The sequence below is a fragment of the Aulonocara stuartgranti genome (assembly GCF_965226115.1).
Source record: "Aulonocara stuartgranti genome assembly, chromosome: 10".
In the NCBI taxonomy this organism is placed as follows: Eukaryota; Metazoa; Chordata; class Actinopteri; order Cichliformes; family Cichlidae; genus Aulonocara; species Aulonocara stuartgranti.
Window position 1 is genome coordinate 20,785,433 of NC_138946.1, and position 25,795 is coordinate 20,811,227.

Here is a 25,795-nt window from a genome sequence, read left to right on the forward strand (position 1 = left end):
CAGGCCATTAACAGGCTCATTCCATGAAGCACAGTAGCAAACACTCAGTCATAAATAATGTTTAAACAGCTTAATTCCCTTTGGCTACTTCAGCATTGTGGTACTGGAATAAAAATTTGACCAAATAATCTTTTGGTGTTAACAGCAGCATGACCGGTAGCTGTAAAAGGTAAGAAGTGGTGTGGTTTAGAATGTTGACAGTCCTTGAAAACCTCAATGTAATATTTGTTATTACATTATAAAAGATTAATTTATTTCAGCAGTGAGTTTTGAACTCTCCGTGGCTTTTCTTCTGCAGACAGCAGTGTTCAAAAAGAACTTTTAAACTAGACAACAGAACATGTATCTGGTCTTCTAGACTGCTGTGTTTGACGTATGCATGCATACTAAAGGATATTGATTTATTGATAAACTATCCCCAAGTGTAGAGTAGTACAGCTTAAAAGAAAAAAAAACAATACAATAGCAGGATAAATATTATAATCGAGGACGCTCAGCTGCTTTTCTCAGATTTCTTTTTCTTTTTCTTTTTTCAAATCATAGATCGCCTAAAATGAATTAATAAAATAAAAAAAGAAACCTAATTGTATTTGTACTATGCTGCACTCCTGGCTGCAGCTGTCTCACAGCCACTTCCCTACAATAATGCCCGAGGCTCTAAAAATAACAACAGCAACGCTGTGTATGAAATGTTTACCCGTGATGGTTTCTAGTAAATGGGTTAAAATGTGAGAAACCACTCAGAACTTGAGAGCTCCCACTGGTCATAAATAACAAAACGTAGAAGATATTTTTACCTCAGGGGGATTAATAAAGTATAACTTAACTTTGGGGACACTTGGCTGAGTTTGGACATAAACAACAAAGGCCCAGAGCCCTTGTGCTGCACTTTTTTGTAATTAAAGTTTCCATTGCTGCCTAAAAATCATTTCACTGTAGCTTGTTCATGTCACAGCGGCTTCATTTTGTATGTAGACACCCCCAGACCCTGTAATCACCTCTGTCAGTCAGGAGTGAAATGTAAAAATGAGAGTCCTGGCTCAATTTGTCCAGAGTCAATATATAAGCTGGGGGGAAATTAAAGTGACTTATTAGCCTGAACATTTGACTTTCAATTAGAGCTAATTAAGCTACAAATAGTATTTATACAGTCATCAAATAAAAAGCTTTACATATCCTTAGCAGGTTTAAAAATAAAGTAAATATAGCCTGAGATGAAAAAAACATGGCATATTACATCCTGTCATTATTCATTTAACAATATTTTTTCATTTTTAGCCATTCTGTTGTAGATTTGCTGCTGTGCTTGGGATCATCGTCTTGTTTCCTCACAATGTTTTGGCAAATCCTTTAGCTGTAAGACAGACAACCTACTTTGATATACAAAGCACTTTGTGGTCAACTTAATGACTCCGATGTGTCCAGGTCCTGTGGTTGCAAAACAAACCCAAATCATTAACCCTCTACCACCATGCTTGACAGTTGGTATGAGGCGTTTGTGCTTATTTGTTGTGTTTGTGTTTTTATCAAATGTAGCACTGTATTATGGCCACACATCTCCACTTTGGTCGTGCATGTCCAAAGAGTCATTATTCTAGAGGTCTTGCGGTTAGTTGCAACTTTGCAAACCTAAGCTTTTTCTTCTTTCTAGGGTGAAGAGGCTTTCAACACTTCCAAACAAACTGCAGTTGTTCAGTCTTTCTCTAATTGTACTGTCATGAACTTTAGCATTTAACATGCTAACTGAGGCCCTGTTAGGATATGAGCTGCAACCCTTGGTTTCTTTCCAGTTTCTGTGAGGATTGCACAATCTGACCTTAGGGTGAATTTTCTCACTGTACAATAATGAACTTTAAATGATTGGGAAATATCCTCATAACCCATACAAGATTAATGGGCGGCAACAATTGCTTCTTTCCTTATTGGCGTTGTGTTACCACACACGTTAATGCTCCCGAAAACTGCCAAAACTTGCTTTTATAGAGGTGCTCACACTAGCTGATGATCAGTCAAGTGCATTTTATTAGCATCACCTGGCTGCTACTTAGCCTCTTAATTCCTGTGGAAGCAGCAAGGGAATACTTCATTTTCACACAATGCATTTTGGCTTAGGTTTTGTTAAATAAATAATAACATGATTTTGTAGTTCTTATGAGGTTGTAGTTCCCTAATTTGAAGACTTGTTAACGACCAGATTATTTTTTGATGGTTTCACAATAAGTAAAACCTTAGAGCTTTCTCATAATAACTGGATACTTTAACACATTTTATTTTCCCAACTAATTGATTTAATGTTCACTTACATTATAAATGACCAAAAAGCCCTTCCACAGCGGTCGTTCCTCGGTCATTCAAAAGCACTTTTTTCAATTTCCAACATGACTTTTATTTTGATTTTTTTTAACAAACTGGAACACTTTATGCTATGTCACAAAATTACACAGTTAATACACACTAAGGTCAGCATTATTCAGCATGTCTGGTATGTTTTTACAAGCATTGAAACAGTACTGTACATAGCCTCACCACATCCATGATATAACATACAAACTGTCTGGGGAATAGTTACAGTTTCTTTAATATCTCAGTTTTATGCATGGAAAGTAAGCTGATGTAAACGTTTACTTTACATAGTTTACAAATATAAACAAACCTGCGGATACACATGTAAACTCACATTAAGTCGTTAAGGCCAGAGTGCACGGGATGCAATTACTGACACTTGTCATTGGATGCTTAAGAGCTCGCTGCGGCTGATTCTGCAGCGTAAACGCTGTGATGGGTGATGTTTCTCTGTCATTAGCGGCACGCCTCCTCCACGGTCTGCTTCATAAATGTGAATACCTGCTGGTTGTCAAATCAGACTATTACTTCACTTCTTCTGTCCGGTTATGTTCTCTTGACACCAGCTAAGCATGAAGTCATACTTCAAAACTTTGCTCTCAACAAGTACGTGGTCAAAAAACTTGCATGATGTCATTTCGCCCTACAGTCAGTAATAGTCACTGCAGGTGCACTAGCCTTACAACATCCATTCAAAGTCGAACTTTAACTTCCCCAAACTTTGAAATAGGATAGACTGGCACTCAGGGAAACAGAGCTTATATGCTTCCAGCGTCTCCTTTACGCCTTCACACTGTCGAGACATATCCAAAGTTCAGTCTTCATATTAATAAACAACTCCAGCAGATGTTGGTGACGCAGTCTCGAGTCACCCATCAATGCAATTACTCCAATACATATTATTTTCTTAAAAACATGAATTCATAATTACAATGAATTGGTGCTATAGCGGTTTATGACTAGTGAGAAACCATGGAGTGATTTTCTTTGCAGAGCTACTTCTTGGAAACCCATCATCAAATCAGAGAAGTTTACCCCTCTTAAAAAGCTTCACTATACTTCTCTTTACCTACACCCCTGCAGCTGCATAATTTCACAAGAAAATGAGCCATAAGAGGAAAAATCATTAACATCAGCAAAAGATATTTCAGGCAGAGAGAATGGCTCAATGTGCTGCTCAATGATCAGAGCAGCCAGCAGGCTTTACAGCCTCCTGTGTCCGTCTCTATCGCTGCATCTCGCTCTCGCAGCATCTACAGTGCATGATGGTGAAGGCGCACTAAAAACACATCTCCTAAGGATAAAAGAAGTGAGAGGGTATGACAGCAGTAAATTGGCTTTTTCCTCCCCTGAGCCCTACTCTAGACTTCCCCTGCATGCTGAGCAATTTGAATTGTGCTGTAATTGCTTATGTTGCTTTTCTCTCCTCGTCATTTCTACAAAAGAATTTGATCTCATTACTTTTGCCTGTGGTTGAATTCGCAGCCACTCACTGCGGTAGGAATAATACTAAGTGGCGTGTTAACAAAAGAAAGGGAGCAGAGTGACTCGGTGCGCCAAACGCAAAGAACTGTATGCGACGCGACAACGCGTTGGTTTTACATTTCATCACTTTTTAAAATGAAGCCATTGCCAAAAGTGTTTCGTTTTTAGTGGTACAAAGCAGATTAAGTGTGGTGCGGCTCCCTATTAGCTCGTTGTGAAGTGGATTATCTTACTCTACCACAGTACGAAGGAGGGAGAGGAAGAGCCGAAGGGGCAGCAGAGAAACGGATGCGACATGGGTCATGAAAAAGAAATCAAAAGCCATGCTCATGCCTGGTTGCAGTGGAGTAGACTGGTTATGGTTTTTGGGAGCAAGTAAAGTGAATGTGGCCTTGGGCAATGTGCTTCTTGGTAAAAGAGGGGTTTCAGTGTGAAGCAAGCTCTAGATGGAGCATTTGCCCAGAGAAAACCTCTCAATTCACCCATGCTCTCATGTATCTGCTCGTGCTGTTGCCTTCCTTTCATTTGAGACAACTTGAGCACAGACAACATGGATACAGCGGGGCTACAGATATCTTTTAACATCTGAGGAGGCTCAAGAGGAAAAAACAGATAGAAAAAAATGCTGGGATACAAAACTAGAAAAAAGGAAAGAAAAAGTGTTATGAGTATTTACATTTCTTCTTGATGACAGTCCTCTGAGGTCCATTCTGAGTGCTGAGATGGATTTGACAGCAGTAGCGAGTGTAAAATGTAAGTGGAGAATGAGATGGAGGCTTCAGTAGCTCCAACACTTCCAGTCTATGATGAGCGCAGGCAGCAGCAGTAATGGATACACGGGCACTGCTTGGTTAGCTGCTCCCCGCTGGCTCCCTCTAGCACCCGATTCTGTGTCAGAGTCCTTCTCGGAATACGGCGGAATGACGTTGAATTCTTCGCTCGCCTCTTCCTCCTGCTCCTCTTCTTCGCTGTCCTCCATCTGCGGGAAGCACAGGAAGAGCGATTCTTTCAATTAACATGTGTGCTGGAGCATGGAGGAGAGGTCAGGAAGAGAAAGTCTACATTAACCCAGAATCTAAAGCACATGTAAAAATATCCTAAAGGCAAAAAACCTGGAAGCTAAGACATGACTTTTAGGTTAACAAAAGACAGAAAGTACATTTTGTTTGTGCAACTTGAAACTATCTATCTATATGTGTATATATAGATGTGTGTTTTTGTTGTCAGTTCTCAATGGTATTTGTACACTATTTTAAATTTTAAAAAAAGGTCAACCCCCAGGACGGGACCTATAGGATGTCAGAGAAGTGAAACGGGCAGGGCAACAGATACACAGTTATAGGAGGAGCTGAGAAGAGAGAACCACAGACAGGAATGAAAATTAGCAACTAGGAAGCCACGGTGAGGGAACGGCCACTGGTGAGCCACTGTCGCCCTGAGCATAGTGAGTGCTTAAGAGGTAGAACGAGGTCAAAAATGGAAGAAGCAACAAAAAAATCTGCAGTAAGCGACTTGATCATTGTAGCAATCACCTCAGAGCAATCACCTCCCCCAGAGTGGAGACCCATGCCAAAGGACTAACAAGTGCTGCACTAGCTTCCAAAACAACTTCCTTTGCTGTAGCCGGGGAAACTTTTCTTCTTCTGTGGTTGCAAATACTGTTTTATGATTTGGAGTTTTTATATCTACTGAATTGCCTGACAGCTTTATTCTGCTCACCATTTGATTTGGTAAGATTTTATATTTTTATGTCCTGTATTTCCATATTTTTGCTATTACATCCATGAGCTTGAAGTAAATTTGAATGTTTTATCTTTTTTATCGTTAATGTTTTTGGGATGATCCATTTTTTATTGTGAATAAATGATTTTTATCTACTCTTTAAGCTACCACTCTCTTGTCTGCTCCACTCAGTATCAAAAGAAAAAAGGAGATGTGTGGTGCTGATCTGTGGATCCTTACTGAAACCTAATAATAGTTAGAGTACAACTGTTGACAGTTTTCAGTTTGCTGCAATAGAAAAATGGAACACACCAAGACCATCAGACCATAAAAGTAAACTTTAACTTCTACTTTTGCTAATAGGAAGTTGGGAGAATTGCAGTTGTAATATATTTGTCCTTCACATGACGTAAAATGTGCAAGTGTATGGTTCACTGTCTCTCTGTGTTCGCACTGTCCAAGGTAAGTCCTGCCTTTTCCACTATAGCAAGACAGGGCTGTCAGCATATATAAAGATTGGCAGGTGTAGGCTGAATATAATTACTGGTTGAACCGCTGTTTTTATACAAAAACCAAATTCTGTTTTCATCCATATTTTTCAAAGGTTTGTGCAAGTAAATCTTTCCATGTTTGTCATTGGCTGATTGGTCACATGCTGTTAACACTGCCTCTCATTGCTAAATTAGGAAACTGCAGATTGCCTCACTGAGTTAACAAACACCTTCGTGTGACTGCTTAGCCTGATTGTCGATGTTGGAGTTAAACCAGAGGAGGAAAAGATATTTGGGGTATGCAAAAGAACTGACCTTTGCCCTCTTTTGCCTTTCAGCCCCTCCCCACAGCGAGGGAGTCTACACACAGAGTCGAATCTGTAAAGATGATCATTGCTGATACATAGCATATAGCATGTATATAAGGTGCGCTACAACCTGTAAGGCTTTCTACTCAAATTCTATGACCTAAAGTACAAATAGGCAGTTAAACTACGATGAAGCACATAACCCAGCTGTCCTTGACAGATTAGTAACACTCCAAAAATTACAATTTAAATGTAAAAATGAGGATCATAAGAACCCAAGACTTCTAGTAAGCCTGGTCCATTATTAATATTAATGAAATTCTATAAAATCACATTTAGGAGTCCCACCAGTAATCTCCAATTTGTCGTGCAAAAGATTTAAAAAGTCAAAAGCAGCACTTCTCTGAGGTAAATGTGCACATTTTGCCCAACATTTTCTTCGTCCCACTCCTTTTTCAGGCAATTTTTGTTTTTTGTTTTGTGTATTTTATGTTCAATATAGGTATTTGTTGTGCCTGAAAATGAATAAATAAATGAAATGAAATGAACACTTGGGATGAGGGATCTTGCTATTTAGGCTTTTCCAATGTCTTCTGTTTCCTCATGTAATCTGTTTTTGACTGTATTTGTATTTCAGGTCCCCGGGGAGCTATATCAGCTCTGCCCAGGCTTTTGTTTCATCATTTCATTGAAGATAGTTCTTTAAAAGTCTGGCTGTATGTTTGGGGTCGTTGCCTTATGCCGCAGGAAAATTTGGGACAAATGAGATGTCACACCATGGAACTATGTGATGGATAAGAATATAAAACGTGAAAATGAAAATTTACACAGTCAGGACAAGTCAGCAGGCAGAAAACTCCCACATTAGCTCAGTATTAGTACATAAATGTATGCTGGGCTTTCTCTGGTCTATGCTTTTGATGTGAAGCAGCGTACAGAAGCAGTGGTTTTCACTTTTTGACCATAGAGCAACATCTACTGATGACCTGGGTGTGATCTTTTTTCAGTAAAATATTAGGTTATTCACAAAATGTTGCTCTCTGTGGATTGTTTAAAGCTATTTGTACAAATAAGAAAGAAGCAGAGCTTAATATTAATAACCCAGATAACATTTTACACAACTTCTCCTTCAAGAGTTCACATTCAACAATCTCTCACTGCTGTATGACTTTCTGTGCTATATATTTTTCCTTTGAGAAAGCCCTGAGTTACAGCGAAGCCTCCATTCAAACACAGCCACAGAGGGTTGTGAGGGCACACTGAATGGAAAGAGACTGAGTCCTCACCTCGGATCCTTACTTTAGTTTGGGTTTTACTTTTGGTCTTGGCATTTCACTGCATTAAAAGTACGGAAGGAAACTTGTAGCACAGTCATCTATCCATTTTTTCATTCAGGTTTTCTCAAATCAGTGCATCGATAAAAGCATCAAAGGAGATGTGGAGTGATGCTGCAGAGTTTCACTTTGGTGTATCCACGAGAATTCATAATCTGACCTTTTTCAGTGAAACTCCAGAAATGAACTGTGCATCTCGATGTCTTCTAAATCTACTAGCGGCGGAGTTTCTGTGCTACGAGGGTGGGTGGCTTGGGATAGGAGGAAAAGAAAATGAGGAATTAGAAGGATTAAACTAGTGAGAGAATGGAGACTATGAAGCAGATGGGTGTGCATACATGAATATTAAAAGTAAGGGCTGAGTCTGCTACTGCAAACACCTACGGCTAATCCTAGGCCACAATGAGAGGTGTGGATAGGAGAGAGAGGGAGGGAAGTAATCTGAGTTTATACAAGGAGCTCCGGAGCCCGGCACACTGCGATAGTCCCACTTAGGTGTTATCACCTGATACACAGGCGACTGCCTCTTTAGCTGAACTGGTACCACCAGCATATGGCGCAGAGAGCACAGACAACTTACACTGTCGAATTCAGGAAGAGTGTTAATACTGACGTGGACCTTCTCCTGGTAGACGTGTGGGGAGGGCTGAGAAGTTGGCATGGGAGAGTTTTCCACAGGAGGAGGTGCGGAGATTCCCATGGAGCTGATGGCACTGCCTAAAAACAAAAGCAGCAGGGGAAATCTTCTTTAGCTTCACATCATTATTCATCCCTGAAGCATCACCCAAAAAAATTTCTGTGACTTTTCTAAGCATAGTTAGAGCCATTAGCTCTGAAAACACTGTGCAAAACTGTGCATGAGATATGAGCCTCTCTTTTTTGCTTTTTGTTTTTGTGGCACGGTAGTGCACCGTTTAGCACATTCACCTCAAATCATGAAGGTTCTGTTTTCAAACCTGCTACTCTGAGACCTCTGCGTGTAAAGTTCTACCTGTGGCTACTTGAACTTTCTCTGCGTGCTTCAGCCTTTTCCATCAGCCATCGGATGGATTGCTGTGAAATTGGTACATATACCCACATATCCCTTGGCATGAGTTCTGATAACTGAAATTTCCTGACTTTTCATTTAATGCCACCTTTAAGTCAAAACCTTGTACAATATTTCTGTTGGCTCCCTACATATAAAATGGGATGAAAATAATCTAATTTCACATCTCTTCTACACATTCCAAATGTTATTTTAGCTAAATCCCACAGAGAACCTCCCGGCTGCCAAAGACAAGAAAATATCTGCTTTGGTGTGAACAATTATTCCAGAAATTAGCTGGGTCCATGCCACATGTTACCAAGCAGTTCTGATAAATGGTAAATGGCCTGTATTTGTATAGCGCTTTACATATCCAGTCATCCACCCATTCACACACTGATAGTTGAAGGACAGTAAATAAAATACTAAAATATTCAAATTAATATTGCAACTGTTTGTATTTGTGGTGAAGTCATTAGTGGTTGTACAAATACTTGTACGTATATGTAAGTATATTCATGTGAAAGAGAAGGTTTTCACAGGACTGCATGGTATCCTGTGATCCAGGTTGTAGGGATAACTGTAGCAGTAGTAACTTAAAGTAATTGTTTTCTGTATGACTTTGTCAGTCTCTCTTTTTAAAAAAGCGGCTTCCTGCTGGTAACCCCTCCAAACAAGCCACACTCGTTCAGGCTTTTTCTAATAGTGCTGTCATGAACTTTAACATTTAGTATGAGCCCCGTAGAGTAAAAGATGTAGCTCTTTGATTTTGTGCAGTTTCTGTGAGCGCTGCACAGTCTGACCTTCGGGTGAATTTATTGGATGTCCACTCCTGGGAAGATAAACACACACCTGAATGCTCCACACCAGCAAACCACCAAAACCTTTTTTAGAGGTGCTCACATGTGCTGATGAGGAATTAATCAAGATTAGCAACACCCAGGTGCTACTTATCCTGTTAATTCCTATGGAGAAAATGATAGTGTAGTTCGTTTTTCACAGTAATACATAGAGTGCTAAGAAAACTTTCTTTTTCACATGACTCCAGTTATTGCTTAAACACTTTTAAGTCATTTCTTATGCTGCTTTTTGCACTAAAAATATTACCGGTGTAATGTTTTAAATTTATATTTATATAAACATGAATATTTTTTGCTGTGGGATATTCTAGCTTCAACCTGTCAGACATTGGCTACAGGGTGGGATATATAAAATGCACATCCTTGAAACTAGTCATTGTAATATTTGGTATATGCTGCATTTGGTTTCTTTCTTTTGCGTGTTCACTCAGCTACTTTTATCTTAAGCCCAAATAATTGGATGCAGGTGACCAATGACTGCTGTGTATACTAGACATGTATTGACTGATTCTTGGCTGGACAGCACTTAATGTTTGATCATATTTTACTTAAGAGAACGTGTCTGGCCTCTAACAATTATTCTTGCTCTCTTATTAGAGTACAGTACATCAGTAAAAATTGTTTCTACTGTATTGTACTGCAATTTTTTTAATTTTTTTTTACTTTTTACAGTTTTCTTTATACTTACACAGCAGCAAAATGAGATACTACCCTTCCAGCCATTCTGATTTGGCAACAGTTCAACAAGAAGCCACATTATATTTATCAGATTTAGTGAAAGGATTTATTGACTCCACAAAGCTTGGAAATCAGATTCACATTTGGCAGCCAGCCACACACCAGGGATGATGTCTCTTGCCACTGATTTATTTATAAGAAAACATTATGGTTCAATGGTTTGCCATTTCAATCATCAATTATGACCCACCTAATTTGAATTCTGTGTTCATGCACATTTAAAATGCTCACTTAGATCAGCATGCCTACATTCGTTTAAATAATACTCTAAAAAGTAACATTTCCTCGGTCATTATGCTGACACAGGGTGATTTGTCAGATACAAGATACTTAGCGTAAAGATGAGCAGTGTGTTTAAATTTTGATTTGTAAGCTGCATCAGCTACTTGTGCTTCCATTTAAATTTACAAGAACTCCTTCAAATAACACAAAATGTAGAAAAAAATACTATTAAAAATAAAATCAACATATATTACCAAATCCTCAAATGTGAATGTCAATAAGCGTACAGTAAATGATCAAAAAGGTACACTGTTTCTTCAAGTTGTGTTTTTACAGTCTCCTTAGTTAAGTTTAAACTTCCTGAAACTGAAACTTTGAAACACACCTGACTCTCTGAATGTTCATGCACACTTTTATTTTCTCAGAATGACCAGGACATACTCATGCCACAGCTTTGTTTAGCCTATTCCTGATGGCTGTGAAATGATAATGACATGATGCTTCCATAAGGAGTTGTAGTTGCATAAATACAAACAAAATATGGGTCATTGTAGCCCATTGCAAGGTGGTTGCTAGGCAACATCATGACACTATAATACATAAATGTATAATTCAGTTTTTACAGATATATACAAATGTTATTGTGAAATTAAAATGACAGGATGCTTGCATAAGGTGTTATAGGTGCATAAATGCTAAAAACAGGTCCTTTTAGACCTTTGCTAGCTGGTTACCAGGCAACCTCATGGTGTTACAATATATAATACATAACTGATGTTTTGTGGATATAAATGAAATGTCACTGCTGTGAAATTAAAATGACAGGATGCTTGCATAAGGTGTTATAGGTGTATAAATGCTAAAAACAATATTTTCTTAGCATAGACAGCAATACCCTGTTGCTAGGCGGTTGTCTTGCAACCTCATGGTGTCACAATATATATTACATAACTGAATTTTTGTGGATATAAATGAGATGTTAAAGTTAAAATGACATGAAGCTTACATAAGGTGTTATAGGTGCATAAATGTTAAATACAGGTCATTTTGGGCAGTTGCTAGGTGGTTTTTAGCATGGTGTCATAATATATAATAATTTAAGTTTTGTGGATTTGAATTAGTTATTGCTGTCATAAAGTAAAAATGATGTAATGCTTTTATAAATTTTTATAAATGCATAAATACTAAACACAAGTCATTTTAGCCCATTTCTAGCTGGTTGCTAGATAACATGATGACATCATAATTTCTGAGATAGATAAGAACCTTAAGGTGCCTAAGAGGTTCCTGTGCGCCACGTTTGGACGCTTAACTCCTGATCATGTAGGAGGAGTGGGCAGAGAAAGACAGAGACACAGAGACGGAGATTTTGTGTACTAGAGGAAAATCCCAGATCTTAAATTTTATTTGTCTTGAACTGTTTGGTTCTCACAAACTGTTGTGAGTACTGCTTTTGTTAGAACATTTCTGGTATCAATTTTTTTCCTTTGGATAAAAAGCTGTAAAACTGTGCTGTGCTGCCTTCCCTTCCCAGCCTTATTACATCGTACTCACGCAGACAAATATTGTTGGTGAACATCTGCAGGATGCGCTGACAGCCCTGCCATTCATTCCCACTGCCTTCGCATGTGCACCACTGGGACACCTCTGTACTGCTGTTGCTCACGTAGTTGGGAGTCATGATGGTTCCTGGTTATAGAAAGAAGACCAAAGTTATACTGCAGGCACAACTTTATAAACTTTTAAAATCATATTTCCTTCAGACCAAGAATTTTATTTTCAGCACACACCTCTATGAAAGGTAAGACACAGACTACTAACGGTATTAGATGCCCTGCAGGTATGGTGTCACCAGGTTCCCAGCTCTAGATATTGATAATTTCAGGTACACAAAATTACATTTTGAGTGTGAGGAATGAGTGAAAATAATATTTCCCACATTATTTTGGTGAACTGCTGGAAACACTGTTTTTGAATCTGCTGCCGCTGTTATAAGTGATGCTATAAAGAGTAGCAGCTAAGGACCATTTGTGAACCCCTGTAGATTTATTTTGCATAATGAAAATTACACATACCGAATATCGCTGCTAAACACCTATTGGAGGAAGTTCTGTTTGTCAGATTCTGTCTGGGTTTTTTTTCTGAGCTATACACTCTTTCAGCCTCTTCCACCTCTTTAATTTGTTTTCCTCCGTCTCACCTATGAGTCCAGCATAAGCCTTCAGGCACATGGTTCTGCGTTCTCGCATACAGCCAGAGGCAGAGAGAGGGGAGGGCTGGCAGTTATGCTGGAAATCAGCAAAGCGGGATCTGAAACACAAACGCGCACACATACACACACACAAGAAGAGAAAACAGTTTTTCATGTGTCAGCACAGAGAAACAGAGTGTGCATTTTAAAAGTGTTTTGACAATTTCATTTCGGGATTCAGGGTTGTGCTGAATGGAAACAACAAAAGCAACACAAACAACGACATAGTATAGGAGCTCAACCCACTAGAGAAAGGGATACATGAAAACTGCCTGGTACTTTAGTAAAGCTTCAAAAAAATGTAGCTTTCTAGCACTCTGACGCCACCTTCTTTTCTGCAAAAATGCACACACTGTTATTGTCAGTGCTGACAGATAATTTGAAAGGTGTGCAAACCATACATTTTGCAGGTAGATGATGTCTTTTAGGTTTGCAATCAACCCTTTCCACAATGGAGGTGCAGCCCATATGCCGTGTGCATTACTGAAACATAACCCGCTGCTTGTTTCTAGAATGCTGCATAGGTTAGCACGCTAGACAAAGAGACTGCTTGATGCTACCGCAATTAAAAGTAATGAAGCATTGTTGTGCTTCATTACTTTTGTATAAAAATCTGAGTGAGTCTATTGACTCACTGATTTAAAGCTGGAGTTCAAATTTAAAACTTTTGCTGATGACAACTTCTTGAGTTCAAAATTCCCACGACTCTCTCTTATGCACTTTGTGCTGTTTGGCCTTGCAGTTGTTCTTTTACTTAATCTTCTTTTTCAGCTTTCATTCATTCATATAAAAAGTATCGCCAGGCTAATGAAGTTAATGTATTAAATGTGCACAGATACAGTCATTTGCAGCTGCATCATTCAAAGCTTTTATCAATAATCAACAGCAGATCTATAACACTGTACATTAAATGATGTGAGGTGTGTTTTGGTGCCGTTTCCACACTCTGCAGTATAGTAACACATGTCAGCAGGAATGAAACAGGAGAACCTCCGTCGGCGTAACTTTGTGCTGAACATTGGGGGGGTCAAGATCTCGGTCTAAATAAATAAATAAATCTGGGTAAATTCCCATATGATTAAACATGCAGCTATTTTGCTGGTAATAACTGAAATGAGTAAAGGAAATCAACAGCCTATTTATGCAAGATAATTCATAATTTTATTGGGGGGGTTATATTGGTTGGGTCTGATTATTGGGGGGGTCATTACCCCCCCTAACCCCCCTGAAAATTATGCCCCTGAGAACCTCATATCTCTTTGTTCCTCATAATGCTGTATATTGAAAGTGTGAGTGTTGCGTCACCGTCTACTAAGTCTCAAGTAGTTTACTCTATGGACACTTTGTTAGGTACACCTTGCTAGTATTCGGTAGTACCCCCCTTTTCGTCTTCACTGCTGCCTTAATCTTTCATGGCACAGATTCAACAAGGTGCTGTAAGCTTTCCTCAGAGATTTTGGTCCATATTGGCATGAAAGCGTCACACAGTTGCTGCAGATTTGTCAGCTGCGCATCCATGATTTGACTCTTCTGTTCCACCACGGATGGGTCATATAAATACAGTGATGTCATGTTCAAGAAACCAGTTTGAGAACTGAATCAGTTTGAACTGTTGATATAAGTCAGGATAGAATCATGCTTTTATTCTGTTAATGTCATGTGAATTTTGCAGCACTGAGACTCATCAGAGCATGCAACATTTTTTCTCTGAGCTGCTTCCGTGTGAATGGCTGATTACATCCTCGTGTTTACAAGCAGGTGAACAAGTGGACCTAACAATGCGTCTGGTGAGTGTTGTTATATCCATTTAAGAACAATAAGTAGACAGCGCTTGAACAAAAACTGCCCTCACAAATCATCCTGATGAGCAGCGATGTAGCTTTGAATTCTGAGTCACTGGAAGTAAACTGGTCCAATCTTTTGCTCCCACTTCTGTATCTGTAAAAAGCTTCCTCAGTGGTTATGGCCCCACAGGACCTGTCACCTGCTTATATTTCCCTACGAGCAGACAAGAAAGGATACGGTACATTCAAGGCGTAAAATATTTATATTCCGAGACTTTAATCTTTGAGTTACAATGCAACAATGTGCTGAAAACCCACAGGTCCTGGCATTAATATGGATGTAACATTCATATCTACCACCTGCCTGAGCACCGTTGCAGACCAAGCACCCCCATGCCAATACCACTCTCTGTTGGCAGCATGACAATATTCCCCAAAAACCACAAAAACTGCTCAGGAAAATCCCAGAATAATACAAAGAGCTGAAATCAACAGCACAGCCTCCAAACCTCCCACATTCAAATTCAAACAAGCATCGAAATTGGGATCTAAAGATGCACCGCATCAAGTCTTACCACAGGCCAGAACAGGACTCAAAGGCACCACGGGACACTTCAAAATATCTTGTGTCCATGCACCAACAGGTCAGAGCTTATTTAGTGGCACAAGTGGACATGGACAACATTAGCTTTTAATTCCACTTTAAGTCCAAAAGCAAGGGTCGTGCAGTGGGTCTGGTATGTTCAGGACATCTTGGATTGTATCATCTGAATGACATGCTAAATCACATCTGGGAAAAGCAGACCTGGTGGATGAATTTTGTCAATCAAAAAAGCATTTACAGCTTCCATTCACTTTACATTTAGTTACATTTATTCCCCTCACTAGTAATCCGGGGGGTGTATCTCATACATATCACCCTTGAAGGACTGCATGTTTGTGCTTTAGGGGAGAGATTATTTAATTAACTCATTCATCAGTGAAGGGGAAATTTTATTTGCAGCAGTTCTGTTGATACTAACAAAATGGGAGATGCTCATCAGAATGCAGCTCACTGGTGCCACTAGTGTTTAAAAAGACAGCACCGTGTGTTTGATGTATCCATGTTTGAGGACTGTGTCGAATCATTACTTTGTGGTTAACTTTGCAAATATTTCTGACTCATTTTTCAATGCTTTTTCTGTTCTGTGTCCATACGACGAGCCCTTAATGTTCTGCATCAGTCTACTCAAACAGCCATCTTACCTACACAGCTCATCTTTGGAGCAGTAGTTCTGAAGGCTGAGGCAGTTGGGCTTGCCCGCCCTCTCCTCCCCTCTCACATTCTCCTCATAAGAGCATGACGGGACGATGGTTTTCCTCCGGCGCTCCCCACACAGTGTGTCAGAGCAGGGACAGAAGAGCAAAGCGAAGCTGTACTCCTCTGGCACGCGCTCCAGGAAGCGCCGCAGGGCTTTGTGGCATTTCTGGCGGTTACAGCTGTTGTCAGAGACTGTTGCTCGCTTGGTGCAGGCTACAACATATTCTGACCGCAGAGAGCCACATTTCTCGTACAGGCCACAGTCCTGTGCCGCCTTCAAGCACTGGTTTTGACCATCCATAGTATTAGAGGAAGCTGGGGGGAGGGATTTGGGAGGAAAACAGAGCAATGTATACCCAGGAAAATCAAAAATGGCATCTAAATCTAATTTTGGGAGCAAAATCACAAAAACGTTCATCTCTACCTGACATGATGGAGGCCATACGCGACATCTCGATGTTTCTCACCAGGTTTAACTTCAGTTCTTCATATGGAGACACTTCATACTCATCATATGCTAAAAAGGCAGAACAAAGACCACATCTATGACCCAGCTGAGAATTCAGCACATACAGACATTAAATGCAAGCATCAAACCCACCTGCGAATCTCACAGTCCAGTAGACCTTGAGGCAGTGCTCTTCCCTACGAGAGCCACGCTGACACTTGCAAACTTGGAGGGGGCGATAGCGCTGCAAGGAGTTCTGGGCCTCCAGGCACTCCAACCGCGCGTCTGCCCTGAGGGGCGCCACGGCTTCCTCGGCCGCGCAGTACTCCAGCAATCGATAGATGGCCATGCAGGACTGCTCCTGGATGCATCCCTGCTCGGCCACCAAACAGTCTACGGATGCAGATACTGTCACGCTACCTGCAAGAAAGGTTAATGTCGTAAGTGGTGAAAGCTGCATGTTGCCAACATTACTGGGTTTATTGTCCCACCATCCAGTACTAAATAGGCTTTAATTAAGGCAGCAGAGCCAGGTGAGTGCACTCCATAGGCACTCAGCAGGTTATGATAATATCCAAAAAGGAAGATAAAATTGAAACTACACAAGAGCAATAGAGCAAAACCTCAGATCTAATCAAAGAGACTAAGGAGAATAATTTACCAACACTACAGGAGTATGTTATGGCTATAATCATTTTCAAATTATTTCCTCGTCTTCCCAGTGGGCATCGTAGTTGAATTTTCTTCTTCTGGTTTCTTTTTTTCCCCACACAACTTAAAAGTAAATCTTTGACTTTTTTATCAGTTTATTGTTCAGCACAATATTTGCACCAGTGGGAGTTACAGCATGTCCTCTTAAGCTGTTTAGTATGCTTCACCTCAAATTGTAATACGATGGAGCTCATATACTATGAGTTAGCTTCATCTCTCTTAAGAGTTAACCATCTTTGCTTTAAGTGAGCAAAGATGAGAACTTAGCCAAATCTTTAGTAACCACTTCTGTTAGTCATATATTTCCTCAGCTTCTACATTCCCAACAACACCAAAAGGATTTTGCTCTCTAAATTAACATTGCCATACTGTTTGATTAAACTACTTAGTGGAGGATCCTACTGATGTTTTTGATGATTCATCCTATTAACTACCTCTTCATACACCCATGATGTATCCCATTAAACGCAACATTACTACTGCTGACAACTTTCCGAAGCGTAATTTCAAGATTGATTCCCCACCTTGGTTTCTGATTTCGCCGGATGTTCACACAGTTAAAGTTTTGTCTCTTTTATTTTGGGGGTCAAATCAATGTTATTGTCCGTTTAGAAATCTGTCCACACTTTTCTGTTCAAGTGCTTCTTTGAGGGTTTGGGAGTCAGCTTCCTAACTGCATTGCATTCAGACACTAGGAAGAAACTCTAAAAGACAACCGGGCATGTGGTGAGAAAAAAAAATCTGCTAGTTTCCTGGATCAGAAGGGATGCCATTCAACAGCCAGCCCTCAAGTCTTGGATGCGTTTTTGCTCTGCAAATACTTGAACCACCACCAAGAGAGTATTTCCGGAATTGGCCCCTCCTATGTGACAGTAATTGGCCAAAAAGTGAAAGTAGCTTTCTATAAACAAGCATGCATAGAAATATCATTAAAAAAAAGTTTATGAGAGGCAGTGAAAGCAGTGTAAAAATGTATAAGTTTAAATTACATAAAAGATTATACAAACCTGACTATCATCCTCTTACATGTGTCACACTGGTATTTATTAGGCTATGTTCAGATATGTGTACTTGTGAATGTCTTGCGCTGCTGTTGTTATTATTATAAGACACTTAAACAGCTTAGGGCAAATCCTTTTGCAGCAGAGTTCCTTCCATTTGGAACAAGCTTTTACTGATGCCAGACACCGTCTCCACATGTAATGCCAGAGACAAAACCAATTTATTCAGCACTATGCAGCACGTCACTTCCAGTTTTACCTTCACACTGAGACTCAATCTGGATATCACACTCAGACACTGAGTGAATTGAAACATCCACTATCAGGATATTCCCCCAGCTTATGTGCGCATTCATACAGCTGCTCCTGCAAAACATGCTACTTAAGGACGCTAAAGATTTGCATCAGCTGTATATGTATTTGTAGAAACATGCTGAATATCACCAACCACATTTCCTCTACATGTCAGAACAAAAAACACGTGGCTCCATTGTGATTAGGCATGAAGTATATTTTGATTGGCAATGTTCTGCCTCGAATGACTGCGAGTGATAAACTACAAATCATTTCATAATGCTGATTGCTGCTCAGTAAAAAAAAAAAAAACACAATGCAGGAAGGCCAAAGGCAGGCCGAGTGAGGCGAGAGAGAGTAAAAACATTTGTTTAAAGAAAAGAAAAGAAAAAGCAGTCTTCAAAAAAATGTATCTGAAGGAGCATTTCAGGAAATTAATTTTCTCAAATGTGACACATTATTGTCCCCACAAATTACACTTGATATACAGTCATTCGAGACTTATAAGGAAAATAGCTTGGATAGGCAATATGCACTCACTTTTCCCACTTTAGCTCATTAATTTTCTATATCCTGTCACTTTGTAAGTGCATGTAATGAATAGGCTGGCAGATATATAAAACTGGGTTGCACATAGAGTAAATCATCATGTTTAAAACTTAATGCATGCCTGCTAACAAATATCTGTACCCATTTCATACACATGTATACTTGTGATTCAGTACATTAACATTTACATCACATAAGCTCGTATGCAAACACACGCGGCATTGTGTTAGATTGGTCACACACTACGATTAAGCTCCTGCTGACTGGCGGCCCAAAGCGCGGCTGCAATCCAATTCTGCTGCTGCATGTTTTGCAATCTCAGGCGCCACATGAGGTCCACGTCTCACTTTGGCATGAGACATATCATAAACAGAAGCTATGCTTCATCGCCACAGCAGGAAAACTTCCAAAGCGACTGCTGGGACTCCATAGGGTGAGGTGGGGGTGGTGGATAGTAACACACAGGCCAATCAGTCATATTCACGGTTACAGCAAAGGTGATGATTACCTGTCTATCTGTGTATCGTGACGTCTCGATAATCCTACCAAAGTATTACATCCCAGCACTTTTAGCTGCAATTTTAGCAGGCTTTGTATAATCTCCAGTTTATTCATTATTCTTTCTCAGTGTTTGCTCCTTCAGGCTTACATTCGATAAAGACAGACTATCAGCAGTTTTACTTTGTGAGAACCTTTCATGGTGTAAGCTCACACATGCGCATACCAACACACATATACATCAGAGATAACAAAAACCTCTATGGAGTCCAGACCAGCTCTTTTATGCCTCGTCCAGCGTGCAGGTCAGAAGTTCATTTTTAGCATTATTTAACGCTATGCTGATAAAGAAGCACTAGGCTCACATTATGGGGGGTTTTTTTGGGACGACAAATTGCTACAGTAAACTTCTGCATTAAGGGAATTGTTGGTGTAAGCACGGGGTTTATGTTTTTCAGGAAAAAAGAAAAATAGAAAGAAAAGTAAGCGGGAGATTAATTACTGCGATATGGGAGCCATAATGCACTCTATTGATTTCTCACTGGGCTGATTAATAGAATTTGTGAGCTGATGAAGGTTGAAGCCATAAACGTCAAACCATACACCACATACCGACATTCACAGAGGGACCAACTGGGTTGGCAATTTTCTCTTCCGTCCTTTCAAACACATGGGATGGGCTGTAGAGCGTCCAGATTGTTGGGCAGTAATTTGACTTGAGAGGAGACCGTGGCGGGAGAGTGCGACTCTGATGTGAAATCTGCTCAGAGATTGTGACAGAAGGGACTTCTTGGAAGGAAGTCACAGACTCAAGGAGCAAATGGAAGCACAGCAACAAGATGGAGAAAAAGGAGAAACACGCTCACGGCTGCCACAAAGTGTTACTACGTGCACTCATTCACAAGCACACCAGTGGGATTCCTGTCTGACCTGTTCATGCATTTCTGCGTGCACGTAAAAGATTTTACTTGTTGTAACTGGAATTGTTGACAATCAGCAGCTACAGTTTTGTGTCAGGGAAAGTAGAGCTATAATTAAAATGCACTTATTCCACCATAAAAACACAAACACTTACTGCTCTTCTTGACCTTCTAGTGAGTACATTAAATAAATATAGATTAGGATTGGACTTTAAACAAACAAAAAAATAGCAGCTTGAAGATGTCAGCTTGTGTTTAGGTAATTATTAGTAGCAGTTAAACCACATATTCAACCGTGGTTTTATAGCTGCAATGACAACGATGAGGCTAATGTTCAATATCTCTATAGCCCTGTTTTGTTCATTAGCGGCACATTAAAAGGACGACAGTGTTGGCATGCTAGGGCTGACCCACAACCATGCTGGGATATTGTATTTCTATGAAATTAACTCATCAACTGACCACAAGACGTCATGCTAAAAACAAAACAAAACATGGGACTAATAAATGGGAGCGGATACCCCGCAGAACATTATGCTCAAATCATGATGTGTAATTTGAACACTGTTCCCTGTGCAGTGTGGTCAGAGCTGCTTCCTCAGGAAGGACACAGATGGTTGATCAGTGCTGATTAAGGCTTCAGTGGCTCCTTATTGACACAATCGTTTCCACTGAGAATTATGCAAATTCAAACAATCGGCTCAGCCTCCTCTAACATTAAGCCTTCTTTTAACATTAAACATATGCTTAACAGTTTGCACATATTCTCTTTGTTACGAGCAAAGTTTCGCTACTGCCCTGGGCAGCCTCGGTCGAGCAGTTCCTCTTAAAGAAATGGCAAAAGTTGGTTTTCTTTGTCTGTAATGGAAAGCTGACTTATTTAGTATGTGAACTTGTGCTGAGATGACTCTTATTTAACATGCTATTTCAAAGCATATGCATTTCCTTTAGATGTCGCTGGGTATTTGGGACTTATTAGTGCTCAAAGAAAAACATTTCAAAAGAAGCTGAAAACAAAGTTATTATTTATCAAGGAAACACAACAACAACCATACATTAGCCAAGCAACCACAGTACACTGCGTTATCTTTTTCTCCCTCGTCATTGTGCTTACATGCTTTTGTGGCCTCTCTGTTCTGCATTGTAGCTTCTTCCCCTTCAGTCACTTCATGCAGTTCTACCTGCTGCATTTATTTATTCTCTACAACCTATCAAGTCATCAAATTTTTCCACACCTAAAGTGTACAAGCCCCATCTTTTTTCCAGCAGCTCTCACAGCTGTGGCCACATGAGGACAACACTGATTGGTTTAGTAACATGTTACATTGACTTTAAAAAAAAAAAAAAAGTGCAGTCTTCAAAAAATCTGATCATTTGCCAACTTCTTTTCAAAAAAGCTGTTTGTGGAACAACTCTTCACACCTCCTTAAATAAAAAACACACCTTGTTTAAATTACCTCGCATGTATGGGCAAACACCTCACCTTTCATTTTGCCTCAGTTTGTGCAACATAACAACACTAGTGCTGAAAACTTCCATACGGAGCCACTTGCTTAACCACTTTTGATGTACCAACCCAAAGAAAGACTCCAGGCCTGGGGGGCCCTCAGTAAGTGAGTCAGGAGTAAGCAAAGCAGTATTAGCTGCTCGACAGTGAGTTGTTGAGCAGCAGGTAAAGCTGTCTGAATCCAGAGGCGACAGTTCTGCTGGTGAGGACAAGAATAATCATTTCATGTTCGATATCAACAGCTACCCAGTGCATCTAGTACATGGATAATGTCTCACTTAATGAGCCGTGCCAGCGGATTGTGCAGCCACATCACGCAGGCAGCATCCCTCCGCTGTACACCAGGTAAAACGCATCAGGTGCTGCATCAGCCAGCTAGGGTGTCTGGATCTGTGTGAATATTTCAGGCTTCTGCCTTCTGCTGCCTGATGTAATTCTAAATTCCAACGTGCCAAGACATTTCTTGGCCAGACACACACACGAGCACTGACAGTTTCCATCGGGCTGTGGATTTTTTGTTTGTGCCATCAAGTGTGTGCGAGCGGCAATCAAGATGCAGTGCACACGTGAACAAATTGACTATTACAGCCAGTCATACATAAGTGACACAATTTAACGTTTAAGAAAGTGGGGCTTTTTTATGCTTTTAGCTTGACAGTGAGAAACCAGGTGTCATTCAGACCTACATTTAATTGCTATCCTTGATGTGATCCTTTTAATTAAAATGACTCCTTTAATGCAAAATGTCAAATAGATGCATATTCAGAGGAATTTCATATTTTTTATCTAAGGAATATTCAATGGGCTTCTTGCCAGTTTAATTTTTGTGTGCTGTCGTCCTAAACAAAACAGAATTACAGGCACAGGGAACATCAAGACAATGCCTGAGCATTCAGAGGGGAAGACAAAGAAATGCCTATGGCACGGAGAGAAGGATAAAGAGGCTGAGAATTGGATAAACCTGCGTGCATGAGGTGAAGTCAAATAGCCAAATAGAAACTCCAGGGAGACTAGTCCACCTAAGAAGTGGGTAACTTTACACAGCCTGAAAATAAGCCCTAATAAATTTGTGACAACCGTGTTATGGCTCAATCACATCCACTAAATGAACTACCAAAATAGCAGTGCTCAATCAGCAGTTGCAGCCTCTACTGGGACTTTAGCGATAATCCTCAGGGGCCTGGCAGCAAAGGGTCAAAGTCGGGTTAAATGTCACTCAACAATAGCCAGCTTTCAGTTTATATAGCTGGCAAACATGCAGTGTTTCCACATTCAAAGTGATTGCATGCATTATTTGTGGGCTTTCTTTCCATTGCACTATTCATTTGAGGAAAGAACCGTGGATTCAACAACATATACAAAAAATAACCCAGAGAATGAGAATCAGATCATATCTTTGACCCAACAGATGATAGATTTTAAAGTCAGCTTTTAAAAGTCGGGACTTTTGTTCAAAGGCGTGAAAATTCTTAATCTATACCTATAGATGTTTTTCTCCTCTTCAGTCTTGGTGACAAACCTTTTGAGAAGGCCACTGTCATCATCTTGTTGGCACTGCCATTGTTGAGGCCACCGAGTTGCACAAAGTCGGATATATTCCAAGGTAAAAATAACATTGCATGAAATGGAATACAGTTCGTAGGGGCCAGACTATTTAAACAGCAAGTCTGGCCAAACAGCCGTTTTGAAACAAAGTAGCTCCACAACAGATTTGACCAAAACGACATTAACACCGAGACCAGATTCTCCACCGATTACACTTTTTTTTTTAATGACGTTGATTAACAAAATTAAAATCCAATAATTTCTCTTGCAATCAGGTATAATGTCAGAAGTGAACATCAGTGCAGACTAATTTGCATGTGTAATGATTCGTATCTCGATTAATTAGCACTTGAAAATAGCTGCTTTTCTTGGTGTGATTCCACCTAAGTGCGTGGCAGGTGGGCTTGAAACACTATGATGTTCTGCGTGTCTGAAGGCTCTGACATTCACGAGAAAGCATTCATCATCTAATGATACAAATCTCTAATGGGCAGCCTCACCTGATGTTATCTGAACATTCCCGGATGCCGAGAAGGATGAACCTCCTGTACTTGGAGCATAATCCAACAATTACACTATTTGCATGCATTTGTGCAGTGAAAAGCAGAGGGTGGGCGGTGGCTGTGTGTCCTGCGGTCTGTGTTACATTAGATCAAGAACAATAGATCAAGATACATGACATGTAAAGAGCCACAAGCTCTGATGTACATGTCACATTTTTCAAAAGAAAGATCAAAATGGATATATCTCTAAACCAGCAACCACAGACCAACAAGCTTTACGCTCCACTGAGATGTCCGACCACATTATTGACTTTAGACAATATAAAGGCACTTGGCAGAAGCTTAATGTGTGTTCACACTGCAAATTCACGGAGCCTGCTGAAATGTCAGATATTGCTGAGAGGTCTCTCTTGAGTTGATCTTCACAAAAGACAATGACTGCTCGTGCTGTGACACTAAATGCTCTCTTTTGTTACTTCTATTAAGTTGTGAATGTCAGATTTAATCCTACAGCAAATTCACTTCCATTGCACATTTTATGAAATAAAGGAAGAAAGGTCTATTGTCTCAGACCTGAACACATCATCCACATGTAATATCTGAACTTCTGCTAGCTTTTGTATTATTTCGTGGACCTGTGTAGTTTTATTCTGAAGGCTGTCCCAAAAGTTTCTCTTAAACCTGGAATACAATGCAAGACTATTTATGAACCTGCGTCCAGCCAACGTTTATTCTCCTTCTCATGCGTGGACAAAAAGTCTTTCTCCCTTTATGAATTTCAATATCAAGCCAGCTACCGCTCGGGTCACACAGATGTAGGCAATATACAAAAATAATAACAGAACATCAGCAAAACAAATTTAGCTCCGGTGTCTTCGTGTGTATCTCGGCTTGGGGCTTCATACTCTCTAATATGCTGCTATTCGTTCATACATTTGCATGAAAAACACGCACGCACGTACCCGCACACACATGCACTTTCTTATTAAAGTTGCCGGTACTGTCAGAAAATATCTCTTCCAAAAGATCCCAGCTTTGCATTATACACCGCGATATGGCAGTCTAAACGGGTGATTAAAATCTCACTTCAAAATCAGAAAGGTGATGCTTACCATGAGAGAAAACATTGAGCAGAAGTCCAACGATTATCATCCTGCCCGGTGACATTGGATAGTTAGGGATTAGGAAACTCGCACCCGGCTCACTGCAGCTCAGTGACCCGTCTCCTGCCACATCCAGCCTCCCCTGCCGCTGCGCCCTCACGGACTGACTGACTGAGGCTGATCGGATGGTCTAGCAGCCTATACAAAGTTGGCAAAAACTGAACAGGAGCGATTCAAGTTCTCGCGATTTTTGTTGTTCCATTTATTTTTCGGATCCCGGTTATATTGATCTCTGTCGGACGCCAATTCCAAAATCATTTATCCACAAAAGAAGAAAGAGAGAGAGAAGAAAGTTTCTCTGCAGCTGATCGCGACAAAGCTCCCATCAGTCACACACCGTACCGTAACCTCCCAGCTGTGTGGCGTTTGCGCTTCTGCTTCCCTGGCAGCTCCACAGTTGTCCAGCCAGAGTTGAGAGCAGACTGAGACTGCACGGTGCAACTCTTGTTAAAGGCGCAATGTGATTGGCCCAATGCAACGAGCGATTGTGGCCAAAGGGACGTGAAAATGTTTCCAGTGGGAGAACAGCTGGGTCCCAGAAGGAAAATATGGGCATCAACTTTATGGACAACGTGCATCTGTTATTGAGGTTACACGGGGAAAAAAAGTTAGCACCATTACTGTGAATCTACTCAACTCTTCACGTGTTGTGTTTAGTTTTTGATGGTCGGTTGTGTTCAAAGCATAGCTCCAGTGAATGAACATGAATGCTTTCGACCTTGACGCTTATAATAGGCTTTTGTGCCATGCCAGGCTGCATTCAGAGGAAATCTGAGGAAGACGAACCTTTG

The 25,795-nt window shown here is 40.3% G+C and overlaps 1 protein-coding gene across 2 annotated transcripts; it reads right to left on the reverse strand.

Moving 5' to 3' along the window:
• Window positions 1-2,314: 2,314 nt before the first annotated feature.
• Window positions 2,315-25,711, reverse strand: LOC309715159 (GDNF family receptor alpha-4-like). Of its 2 annotated transcripts, none has more exons than XM_082548020.1 (8): window positions 24,954-25,711; window positions 16,467-16,733; window positions 16,290-16,382; window positions 15,811-16,180; window positions 12,731-12,840; window positions 12,085-12,219; window positions 8,297-8,400; window positions 2,315-4,807 (listed from the first exon to the last, which is right to left on the reverse strand). In XM_082548020.1, exons 1-8 carry the CDS (start codon window positions 25,006-25,008, stop codon window positions 4,607-4,609), a joined length of 1,335 nt encoding a protein of 444 aa, XP_082404146.1. In that variant the 5' UTR covers window positions 25,009-25,711; the 3' UTR covers window positions 2,315-4,606. The 2 variants fall into 2 exon arrangements, with proteins under 2 accessions (XP_082404146.1, XP_082404145.1); XM_082548019.1 differs by having other exon boundaries at window positions 2,316-4,807; window positions 8,264-8,400; window positions 24,954-25,709.
• Between the last annotated feature and the right edge of the window lie 84 nt (window positions 25,712-25,795).

Excerpts from the sequence above, each read along its gene's own strand:
- LOC309715159 (XM_082548019.1), bottom strand. The coding sequence starts at position 25,008 with ATGTCACCGGGCAGGATGATAATCGTTGGACTTCTGCTCAATGTTTTC. Across the intron at positions 16,734-24,953 it reads GCTCAATGTTTTCTCTCATG|GTAGCGTGACAGTATCTGCA; the intron begins GTAAGCATCACC and ends CCTTTCTTGCAG. Across the intron at positions 16,181-16,289 it reads TATGGCCTCCATCATGTCAG|CTTCCTCTAATACTATGGAT; the intron begins GTAGAGATGAAC and ends CCCTCCCCCCAG.